Raw genomic sequence first — 12,697 nt, 5'->3', positions numbered from 1 at the left:
TATTTGACTTTGTAATAACAGCCATTCTGACTAGTGTGAGATGGTATCTCATTGTGGTTTTGATTTGCATTTTATCTAATCATCAGTGACTTTGAGCTTTTATTCCTATGCTCATTAGCCACATGTATGTCTTCTTTTGAGAAGTGTCTGTTCATGTCCTTTGCCCATTTTTTAATGGGGTTGTTTTTTCTTGTTAATTTGTTTAAATTCCCTATAGATGCTGGATATTAAACCTTTGTCACATAATTTGGAAAAATTATCTCCCATTCTGTAGGGTGTCTGTTTACTCTGTTGGTAGTTTCTTTTGCTGTCCAGAATCTCTTTAGTTTAATTAGATCCCATTTGTCAATGTTTTTGTTGCAACAGCTTTTGGCGTCTTCGTCATGAGATCCTTGCCTGTGCCCATGGTATTGCCTAGGTTGTCTTCCAGGGTTTTTATAGTTTTGGGTTTTACATTTAAGTCTTTAATCCATTTTGAGTTGATTTTTGTATGTGGTGTAAGGAAAGAGTCCAGTTTTAATCTGCATATGGCTAGGCAGTTATCCCAGGACCATTTACTGAATAAGGAATCCTTTCCCCCATCGCTTGTTTTTGTCAGGTTGGTGGAAGAGCAGATAGTTGTAGGTGTACAGCCTTATTTCTGGGTTCTCTATTCTGTTCCTTTGCTCTGTGTGTCTGTTTTACTACCACTGTTTTGGTTACATGGTTACTACCATGCTGTTTTGGTTACTGTAGTCCTGTAGTATAGTTTGAAGTTGGGTAGCATGATGCCTCCAGCTTTGCTCTTTTTGCTTAGGGCTGCTTTAGCGATTTGGGCTCTTTTTGGTTCCATATGACAAATTTAATTTCTTTTATAGATAAAGGCCTGTTCCATTTTCTATTCCTTCTTGAGCCAGTTTTAATAAATCGTATTTTTCAAAGAATTTGTCTAATGTATTTATTAAATTTATTGGTAAAAGGTTGCTCAAAATACTCTCTTTTTAAGTGTCTTTAGAAACTGGAGTGATAACCCCTCTCTCACTCCAAGTATTGGCAATTCATGTGCCTTCCTTTTTCCCTTGATCCGTTTGCTAGGGACCTATCAATTTTTTAATTCTTTAAAGAACCATGGTTATAAATTTTGTGAATTTTCTCTGTTGATTCTCTGTCTTCTAAGTGTTTGATTTCTGTTATCTTTACTATTTCAGTTATCCTACTTACTATGGTTTGCTCTGCTTGTTTTTCTGGTACCTTAGTGTAGAAACTAAGATCAATGAATTTCAACCTTTCTTCTTTTCTAATATAGGTATATAAAGGTAAACATTTCATTCTAACCACTTCTTCAACTGTGAAACACAAAATTTCACATTTGAATTTTCATTCAGTTCAAAATGATTCCTAATATTCCTTCTTCTCTAAGCCATGGTATTTAGAATTATGTTATCTAATTTCCAAACATTTTCTAAGTATCTTATTAACTTCTAACTGAATTCTACTATTGTTAAAGAACAACTCCAACATATCTCAGTCTTCTGAAATTTACTGAGACTTACTTTTAAGGCCCAGCATATGTTCTGTATCTGTGAAACTTCCATATGCACTTAAAAAAACATGTATTTTCTTCAGTTGTTAGATATAGTATTCTATAAATGCTAAATAAGTAAAGTTAACAGTCTTCAGATCTTCTGTATTTCTGATTGCTTTTGTTTATTGACTAATTCTATCAGTTTCTAAGGAACAGAGGTCAAAATCCCCAGTGATGACTGGTGACCACAGATCTGTTTGACCTTTAGTTCTGTCAGTCTGTCCTTCACGAATTTTAAAGCTCTATTAGATATATATTTATAAGGATTATTATGTCATTCAGATGTGTTGTCTGCTTTATCTTTATGATATGCTCTTTTTTTATCACTGGGAATACTCCTTGTCTGGAAGTCTCCTTTGTCTGATATTAATATAGCTATGCCAGGTTTCTTATGATTACTATTTCCAAGAACTACCTTTTTCCATTCTTTAATTCCAGCCAGTGTTTATGATAGTATAGGTCTTATGTACAGCACACAATTGAGCCTTGCTTTTTTTTTTTTTTTTCTAATACACCCATTCTAATATCTCTGTCCTTTACTTGGTGTGTTTAGCATATTTCATTTCACCATAAACATTGATATGGATGAATTTAAGTCATTCATTTGTTGTTCCTGTTCTTTGCTCATTTGTTGTTCCTTTTCTGCCTTTATTGGTTAGATAAATGAAATAATTTTTAGCATTGAATTTTATTTCCTCTATTAGCTCTTCAGGTGTTTTTTCTTTTCTTTTTTCCTTTTCTTTTTTTTTTTTTTTTTTTTTTTTTTTGTGTGACAGAGTCTCGTTCTGTCGTCCAGGCTGGAGTTCAGTGGCACCGTCTTGGCTCACTGCAACCTCTACCTCCCAGGTTCAAGCGATTCTCCTGCCTCAGAATCCTGAGTAGCTGGGATAACAGGCACCCGCCACCAAACCCGGCCAGTTTTTGTATTTTTAGTAGAGATGGGGGTTTCACTGTGTTGCCCAAGCTGGTCTCAAACTCCTGACCTCAAGTAATCTGCCCGCCTTGGCCTCCCAAAGTGCTGGGATTACAGGCATGAGATATGGTACCTGGTCGCTCTTCGGGGTTTGTAAAATTTTTCTTGTTGTTATTCTGGTAGTTGCTCTACAGCTAACAATATGCACCTTATCAAAGTCTATTTAGATTAGAAATTGTACTACTTCACATCTAACACTTCATAATTTTTTTCTTTCTCTCTTTCCTCTCTTTTCTTTTTTCTTTTTGTTAGAGACAGGATTTTACTCTGTCAATCATGCTAGTGTGCAGTGGCACAAACAGAGCTCAGTGTAAACTCAAATTCCTGGGCTCAAATGATCCTCCAGTCTCAGCTTCCCAAAGCACTGGGATCACAGAATGAGCCACCATGCCCAGCCAACACCTCATATTTTCTACTTCACGAACGTAACAACCTTACAATTCTACCTCTTAATATTTTGGGATACTGTTGTCCTATCTCTCACTTTTACACATATTATAAATGCCAGCTCATCATGTTATTTTTACTTTAAAGCTTTAGTTGTCTTTTAAGGGAATTCTGAAAAGAAAAAATACATTTTCTATATGTATCAACAGATTTACCATGTCCGTGTTTTCTTTTTTTTTTGGCGGGGGACAGAGTCTCACTCTGTCACCGAGGCTAGAGTGCAGTGGTGTGATCTTGGCTCACTACAGCCTCCATGTCCTGGGCCCAGGAATCCTCAGTCTCAGCATCCCAAGTAATTGGAAAAAAAGGTATGAGCCACTATCCTCAAAAGAAAGAAAAATTTCTTTCTTTCTTTTTTTTTTTTTTTGTAGAAACAGGGTTTTGTCATGTTGTCTAGGCTGGTCTCGAACTCCTGGACTCAAGCGATCCTCCTACCTTGGCCTCTCAAAGTGTTGAGATTACAGGCATGAGCCACAGTGCCCGGCCCATGTCTGGTGTTCTTCATTCCTTCCTGTAGATTCATGTTCCCATCTGGATTCATTTCCCTTCAGCTTGAAGAACACCCATTAGCGTTTCTTGTAGCATGCTTTCTAGAGATGAATTCTTTTCATATTTGTTTATATGAAATTGTCTTTATTTAATCCTAGTTTTTAAAGGATCTTTTTCTCTGGTTACAGGATTTTAGGCTAATTTTTTTTTTTTTTTTTTTTTTTTTAGTACCCTAAAAGAAGTTCCATTGTCTTCAGGTCCTCACTGTTTCTGAGAAGGACTCAGCTATCATAGTTTACCTTTATGTGCTGTGCCTTTTTTCTTAGGCTGCTTTTACTTTTCTCTGCATATTTTGTTTCCAGCGACTAGATTATGATATTTCTAGTTGTGATTTTTTATTTTTTGTATTTATCCTGCCTGGTTTCACTTAGTTTCCGGGATTTGTAAATCAAAGATTTATGGTTTCAAATTAAATTAGAGAAATATGTTGGTCATTTTTAAAAACTATCTTTCATGTGCTTCATTCTCACTCTTTTATCCTTCCAGTGTTCCAGTTACATGCATGTCAAACCATTTGAAACTGTCCTACATGTCACGGAGGCTCTGTTCATTTGGTAAAAATCCTTTTGCTCACTGTTCTATAAACTGAACAATTTCAATTGATCTATTTTGAAGTTCACTGACTCTTTCTTTTGACAGCTCTAATTTGCCATTAAGACTATCCACCAGGTCGGGCGTGGTGGCTCACGCCTGTAATCCCAGCACTTTGGGAGGCCCACGTGAGGTCAGGAGTTGGAGACCAGTCTGACCAACATGGAAAAGCCTCGTCTCTACTAAAAATACAAAATTAGCCGGGCGTGGTGGCGCGCGCCTGTAGTCCCAGCTACTCGGGAGGCTGAGGCAGGGGAATTGCTTGAACCAGGGAGGCAGAGGTTGCGGTGAGCCGAGATGGCGCCACTGCACTCCAGCCTGGGCAACAAGAGCGAGACTCCATCTCAAAAAAAAAAAAAAAAAAAAAAAAAAAAAAGACTATCCAATAAATTTTTCATTTCTATTTCAATTATCAAATTTCCATTTTCATTTTACGATTATTACTTTTTTGAGATAGGGTCTCGTTTTGGTGCCCGGGCTGGAGTACAGTGGCACAATCAAAGCTCACCGCAGCCTCAATCTCCCAGGCTCAAGCGATCTTCTCGCCTCGCCCTCCAAGTAGTTGGGACTATAGGTGGGCACCACCACACCTGGCTGATATTTTAAAACATTTTTGTAGAGACAAGTTCTCACTATGTCAAATTTCCATTTTAAAATAGTCTTCCTTTCTCTGTTGAGATTTCCTATCTATTCCATCACCAACGTGACATTTTTCTCTCATTCTTTGATGTCTATTTATAACGGTGAATTTAGTTTTTTTTGTTTTTTCTGTTAAACCGAATAGGACTCCTCAGAGGTGATTTCTACCGCACGCTCCTTTTCTGCTCTACAGATCACATGTTCCTGACTCTTTACATGGCTGGTAATTTTTAAAAGTTCAACATGGGATATATTGCAAATATGGTTCTGTTAATTTCTTCTGAGGAGCAGTGATTTTTATTCTGGTACATGCAAGTCAGTTAATAGTTGACTCCCTGCACTTGTATAGGTTTGGATTTAACCTTTGACAGGCGGATCTGCTGAGAGCTCAGGATATTTCCCAGGCTTCTCCATCTCAGTGAGACTCACTGTCCAAATCTGGTCTACCCTATAAGACTTAACGGGGGCCTCGGTTTACTAGTCTTAGCCTGGGTCTAGAGTAGGCCTGATATTAGAGCATGGTCCTTGCTCCTAAAACCTATCTTTTTTGTTATCTCAGCTAGATAACTGAAGTGAACAAGGATTTCTCCATGTTGACTGGGTTGGAACTGCAGATCCCCACTGCTCTAACATTACGATTCCACTCTCATTCTGTAGCATCTAATCTCTGGTAAGCCTTGGGCAGTCTCACTCAGTGAACATGTAGCCTAGTCCTCAGCCAGGAATCATGACGTCTGGCCTCCAACTTCTCCGTAGTATACTGTTTGTATATGAATTACTTCCCTGATTTACACAGGACATTTACGACTGCAGAATCAGGGGACCTCAGGAGGTCATCTGGCCAAAGTACACAATTTTTAAATCGATGAGGGATCTTAGAGATTTAGGAAACTCTTTCAAATCTGAGTGAGAAAACTGCAAACCTGAAAAGTTAAGTGATTTCTCCAGGTACAAATACAAAAGTACAAATTGGATTTTCAGTTGTAAATATCATGCTTTGCAAGCATTCAGCTTTACCAACGTAAACATGTTTTTTTAAAAAATCCATTTGATCCTTACAACAACTTCATGAGATGGGTCTAAGTATTATTATGCCTGTTTCATGGGTAAGCAAACTGGCTCAAAATGTAAGCACATCCTTTGCTACACAGAGCATCTTCTAATACTCTTTCATTCAGTAACTTCTGAAAGAAAAGCTGATGATTAAATGGATACGTTACTATCTTTGACATCCATAGCTTGAGGGGAGTTTTACCTATTTGCAGAGTGAGTAGCTACCTATAGGGTATACTCTGGAGGACAATGAAAAAGATGGTCCTGAAAGGAAAATTAAAAAACAAACAAACAAAAAAACATCAAAAATCCAAACAAACCCAAAAACACCTGCCATACTGGTAAATTATATACCAGATTTTCTTCAAATGGTTATTGCAATTAGGTTAAGGCATCAGGTTACCTACCTGCAATAATTAACCTTTTAAATGATTCATTTATATTTAACAAAAGGGATCAGGGTTGATCCTATACCTCCAGCAGAGAAAAAAAGAAAAGATGAGGAAAAAGTAGGACAACAATCTCACTTCCTTCCTCTTGTGAGGAGTAGATGACAGACAGTCTTAATTTCATCCCTACACAGGTAAGCACATTTTTACATGTGAACCATATATTGATAGAGAGAGAGAAAGAATTTTGAAAGTTGAAAACAAGAGGGACTTTGGGGGCCTTTACCTGAAAAGTTTAGTTCTTTATTTGCTAGACCTTATTCCAGCCACTTGAGGCTTTTAACATAAAAATACGATTAGAAAGCATGGATTTTTTTTTTTAAACGTGGTTTCTTCTATTTGGAAGTTATTTAAAAATAAGTTTAAAATTTAAAGAAGGAGAAAGTCAAAGAACATTTAGGGTTGTTTGTAATTTATTCCAATTCAGGTCACAAGAAAGTAAATAAATTTCTATAGGGTGTGCCGTATAAGAGCACTGAATATCAGGGCAGAAAAAAAGGGGAGCAGAATGAGACAGTTAAGCAAAACTGAGGGGGAGTCCCAAGGGATAGTTGATTGTAGATATAAACTTTGCTTTATAATTTTAACTAGTCCCAGACCCACCAATGCTATTTGTTTATAGCTAAACTGTACAACATATTTTGTTTTCTTTTCCAAGTGTAAAGTAATTTTATATTAATTTATGTGGGTTTCCTACATAACATTCAACCTCAGTATTCCAGCCCATTGTGAAAAATGCTTCCAAGTCCACTAAAAGTCTTTTATCATATGTGTACAGACTTTTAAAAAAAATGGCTTTTGGTGGAAGTATAAATAAATATGACTTTGTGAAGAGTAAACATACTCTTACATAACTCAGAATGCATTTTCATTTTTATTTTCCCCCCTAAATTGTTACTAGGATATAATTTGGATAACTATATACAATTTCATGGTTAATTTAGAACACTATGTCATAAATCCCTAATGAGATTTTTTTTTTTTTTTTAATGTCAGCAACCCCATAATTTTTTTTTTTTTTTGAGACAGAGTTTCACTTTTGTCGCCCAGGCTGGAGTAGAGTGGCGCGATCTCGGCTCACTGCGACCTCTGCCTCGTGGGTTCAAGTGATTCTCCTGCCTCAGCCTCCTGAGTAGCTGGGATTACAGTGTGTGCCACCACACCTGGTTAATTTTTGTACTTTTAGTACGTGTTGGCCAGGCTGGTCTCAAACTCCTGACCTTGTGATCCACTGGCCTCGGCCTCCCCAATTGCTGGGATTGCAGGTGAGAGTCACCGCATCCAGCCAATTTTTTATATTTTTAGTAGAGACGGGGTTTCGCCATGTCGGCCAGGCTGGTCTTAAACTCCTGACCTCAGGTGATCCACCCGCCTTGGCCTCCCAAAGTGCTGGGATTACTGGTGTGAGCCACCACGCCCGGCCTGTTAACAGCTCTCTTAATTGCAATTGTTCTCTACTTTTCTCTCCTGTCAATAATTTTTAAAATGTCAGAATTTAGTACTGGACTCCTCTTAGGTACATATGAAAATTTATCCTCTGTTTGTGGGAGACCTTTTTTCGGCCAGAAAGCATCTCATGAGTATATAATTTAACACAGAGATAGTTGGATTTTTCTGCCAGCTTTACTTGTTTCCAGAGAAGACCAGTCTTCCAAACATGTCTGTCTAGTCAGTTCAGGAGATTCTAATATTTTTCATTTTTCACCTGTGTTGACATCAACTTTTAAATCATATTTATTTATTTTTTAAGCTCCCAATGAGTATAGTGATTTGTTTAACTTCTACTCGTTTCATTCTTTGAACGACTTACAACTAACTGCCTGCATATAGGAGGCTACCTATTGAATAGCTCTAAACTCTCAATGAAACGAAAGAGCTCTGCCACCCCTTCCCTGAACAAACCAGTTGTCAGGGCAGTCAAATTCACAGCTTAATAAAAATTCTATTAAAAATAAAAAATGGATCTTGTAAAATTTATTCTGAATGCTGATGTAGGGTGGGACTGCAGGAGGAGTCTGAATGCAGGGCAGTGTCGAATGAACTAGCTCATCTAGAATTCTTAATAGTGAACCTCATGACCTCAACTGATACTTAAAATTTATTACAGTTATTACAGTTGTTATTTTATTATTTTTCCCCTGCTTCCTTTTATCCTTTCTTTCTTAAGGGAAAAAGGCTAACATAAAAGTGGAATAAAAAAGTAATGGTTGACAAAACCACAGCATAAGGAAGAGAAGAACCATTGTGGGATCTGCCAATAAAAATGTTCCTTCTCTTCAGGGGCTGGCTAACCAACGCAAATGTTTCTAATGCACCACTGGCAGGCTACCAAGTGAACCGTTTTACGTCTCCCCAAACTTACGGTCACCATTTATCTGTAACAGACGCTCAAAAATTACAATAATATATGCTAGGAATGGAGAACAGCTATTAATTCATTTCTCTTGGCTTGATGAGGCCAGGATTATTCCAGAAAACAAGGCTATTCTAGTGCTTTGCTGAAGAATTTTCTATACAAATGGGCCAACTACTTTTCCTCAGGGAAGACTATTTCTTATTCTAGATCCAGAGTCACACATATGCATGTTTCAGCCTCCCTGCACATTTCATTCCCCTCATATTTCTGCCTCTCAAGCTCTCTAGGTAGACGAAGTGTTTTTACTTGTTCAATGATCAATAATTGAATAATTTAAACCTTTAAAATATGGTGGGTCCTGCAATGACTACAGAGTGAAGAATCTAGTGTCATTGCCAACAGTCACAGGGACGACTCCCCTTTCTCCACTTAAATTTGCAAGCTTTTTTCTCATGATGCTACCTGGAACCCTAACCTCTCTTAATTCTCCCCGTATGCCAATCCACTTCTGGCTTCACTTATGCATTATTTCCAAGACATATCACCTGTAATGTTTTTCTAAAAGGATAGAATCTCAGCCTTGCACTATAGCCCAAGAACGTGAAAGCACAGAGGACACCTCAACATTCTTGGGTTGCAGTCACAATATCGCAATCATCATGTCCCATGAGAATTCATGCTAAGGTATCATGGCAAGATTCTGTACAGCTCTATTATTCAGGTATTCAAAGTTTACTGATATTTCAAAGTAGCAGAAAAGTAATCTGATGTCAGTTTAAAGCACTAGTTGGAGTGAAAAAATTTTATTTTAGGCCAAAGACAGACTGTGCATTTACAGAGAAGAAGTGAGCAAGGATTATGTGAGAGAGAACTGACAGCGAAAGGCTGCTGAAGTGGGGACTTAAAATCTGTGACAGAAATAAGAATCTGGCCTTATGAAGGAGAAGAAAACCTATCCTCTGAGACAGAAAAGAAGACAACAAAAATAAGATAACTGCTGACATAACGAAGGTAACTGAGGGATCCCACGATAGACCTGGTTTCAGTAAAATAATAGTAGGGCCTTTAGGTAAGGGGAAGGCAAAAAGACATGTTTGTTTTAAACAGAAGGTTACTGAGAAGAAAAAGAAACATCTACGATGTATTAGCAGATGTATACATGCTTCAGAACAGATTATAGTCTCAGCAACCTACAAAATGTGGGGGAAGCAGGAAAATGTTGTATAGCAAAGTTTTGCTAAAAGTGACAATTTTCTAAAAGTTGGTTTTCAGTGTGGCAAAATGTTAACTATTGAATCTTGGAGACAGGTATATGGGGGTTCATTCTCTCTACTTGTGTGTACCTTTGGAAATGTTTACAATAAAAAATGTGTTTAAAAAGTGCCTTGTCTTCCTACGACCTCAGAACCAATAACCCTCTTCCCAGTAAGCTCACCATTTTGCCTGAACTTTCCAGAAGATTTTAGGAATCTCAGAGAGTTAACTACACACAGATATGTATATGCCAGAGGATTTAAAATTCATTAGAGGAACCAAAAATATTTCTATTTGATCAGGATTTGTTCCACCTTTGACCAAATTTATTCTAGAGAGTGAGAACTACAAGTCAGCATTAAAATTAGGTAAGTGTACTGGGGAATCAACAGAGCCAGACGAAGACAGGGAGAAACAGCATTTCCACGGAGCCTATGCTTGAAGACTAAGACACAAACACTTACTTCATCTCCAGAACTTCCTCTAAGTGCTTCCTTCTCTCCGCCCGGAGATTAGTCAAGTGAGTCTCCTTTTCTGCCAGAGACTGTTGGGTGGAGGACAGCTTTGCTTTCATGGACTCTAGTTCCTGCTTTACTTTCTCCATGGCCATCAGCAACTCCTCCACCTATCACGAATATGGGAAGGAGAAAAACAGAACATCTCGATCAATTAAAGTCAGAGGACCTGGGTAACAGGCAACTCCTGGGTCCAGAAAATTGAAGAGACACGGGAACACATTAAAAATTCTGTACTCTTTCTGGATCAGATATGTGTATGTATATATCAAGAATCAATATAGCAGATAATAACATCCCTACAGTATAATAATTATACAGTATATAATTATACTATATAAGTTTCGGTCGGAAAGAACTTAATACATGCAAGGGTGTCGAGTCATCAGTTAATAAGCCGCATGCTGCCACCGACAATACCTTTTAAGGAAGTTCTCCGGAAATGACCCAGAAATTTCCATGGAAATAATATAATACAAATATAAATATAAAAAAACAAAATAATATACAGAATGATTTTAGGAAATAAAATATATAAACTTGGCTAATGTTAATAACAGATTTCCTGTATACATAGATGAATAATTTTTAGTCCTTTAAACTAAAATTTTCCTATTTACGTCATTAAAAAGAATTTCTTTTTAAAGAAACTGCTAGAATTCAATCAGACAATTTCTTGCTCTAAATCCAGGTAGGTAAGGTTTCTTCATTAAGGAAGGCAGGAAGGAAATATATACCTATATACCTATATAGATATGTGTGTGTGTGTGTATATATATATGTGTGTGTGTATATATATGTGTATATATGTATATATATGTGTATATATATATGTGTGTGTATATATGTATGTGTATATACACACACACACACACACACACACACACACACACACACACACACCCCGGATAGAAAGGAGACAGAATGCTTTAAAAATGACATGGGGGGGGCCGGGCGCGGTGGCTCAAGCCTGTAATCCTAGCACTTTGGGAGGCCGAGACGGGCGGATCACGAGGTCAGGAGATCAAGACCATCCTGGCTAACATGGTGAAACCCCGTCTCTACTAAAAATACAAAAAATTAGCCGGGCGAGGTGGCGGGCGCCTGTAGTCCCAGCTACACGGGAGGCTGAGGCAGGAGAATGGCGTAAACCCGAGAGGCGGAGCTTGCAGTGAGCTGAGATCCGGCCACTGCACTCCAGCCCGGGCGACAGAGCAAGACTCCGTCTCAAAAAAAAAAAAAAAAAAAAAAAAAAAAAAAAAATGACATGGGGGGGAGAGAAAAAAAAAAGCCTTGACAGAAACAGACCTGAAAAACAACAAACAAAAAACCACCAGAGAAGAAAGACGAAATGCTAAAACACAAGGAAAAGAAACTAAGAGAGCAACGTAAGTACTTTATCAGTAATTTCCACTTACTCCAGGTGGCTACCAAATCAGAATTATTTAAATAAACATGTTCGTTTTAATTCAGAAGCAAATGTAACCAAACAGCCAACGGCATCAATTACAACAGTTTATGTTAAGTTGTTAATTGCCAAGAAATAATCTTGGTAATAACCAGACTTTTCAGAAGTAAAGGGCAGGGCAGGTAGAGGCAGGGCATTTGCCATTCATTGACTCCTACATAAGCCCCATTTGTGTGAGGCTAAAACAGAGAAGCCTAGAGTCAAAAATCAGCATAACAAATCAAAGTTGTTTCACTGATCCTTGGAAATTAGTGCTTCAAACCCAAACAAAGTTTCCATGTTGATTGGTAACAGCTGTTAAACAATGATAGTAAGCAGATGCATTTAGTTTTTTTGGCACCTGAATTATTTATCCTTCCAGAAGTCAGCAAGTAAAATGTCTTCTGCTAACAGCATCCTCACAGTCCCAGTTGCCATAAGAATACATTGTTAAGGCCAGGCGCTGTGGCTCACGCCTGTAATCTGAGTACTTTGGGAGGCCAAGGCAGGTGGATCACCTGAGGTTAGGTGTTCGAGACTAGCCTGGCCAACATGGAGAAACCCTGTCTCTAATAAACAAAATGTATTATTGCTATGTAATACATTGGGATATGTATTCACATATCTGCAAGCTTTACATGAACATATACCACTGATTCAATTTTATCAGTTTAATTCATGTAAAATTTTATCTAAATAAAATTTAGACTATTTTATCTATTTTATCTAAAATAGGGTACAAATAATACATCAAGCTATGTTTTTATAACATAAAATCAGTAATGGATAAGAACCATTTATAGGAGCTCCAACACACAAAGCACAGGATGTGTCCATCTTTCATGAACTTATCTTAAACA

The 12,697-nt window shown here is 37.6% G+C and overlaps 1 protein-coding gene and 1 long non-coding RNA gene across 16 annotated transcripts in view; both read right to left on the bottom strand.

The window, feature by feature from the left end:
• Nucleotides 1-12,697, bottom strand: part of ERC1 (ELKS/RAB6-interacting/CAST family member 1) — a 534,923-nt gene that overhangs the window by 223,141 nt on the left and 299,085 nt on the right. For all 15 annotated transcript variants that reach the window (XM_050747035.1, XM_050747039.1, XM_050747032.1 and 12 more), the window contains one exon: nt 10,340-10,500. In XM_050747035.1, the coding sequence (XP_050602992.1) occupies nt 10,340-10,500 (161 nt within the window). The remainder of the gene's footprint in view (nt 1-10,339; nt 10,501-12,697) is intronic.
• Nucleotides 181-715, bottom strand: LOC126930262 (uncharacterized). The gene is made up of 2 exons (XR_007717541.1): nt 559-715; nt 181-233 (listed from the first exon to the last, which is right to left on the bottom strand). It is a non-coding gene; the product is annotated as an uncharacterized LOC126930262 (long non-coding RNA).

This window comes from Macaca thibetana, chromosome 11, assembly GCF_024542745.1.
Source record: "Macaca thibetana thibetana isolate TM-01 chromosome 11, ASM2454274v1, whole genome shotgun sequence".
Lineage (NCBI taxonomy): Eukaryota > Metazoa > Chordata > Mammalia > Primates > Cercopithecidae > Macaca > Macaca thibetana.
Note: the sequence above shows the minus strand (reverse complement) of the source record. Positions and strands in the feature narration are given on the sequence as shown.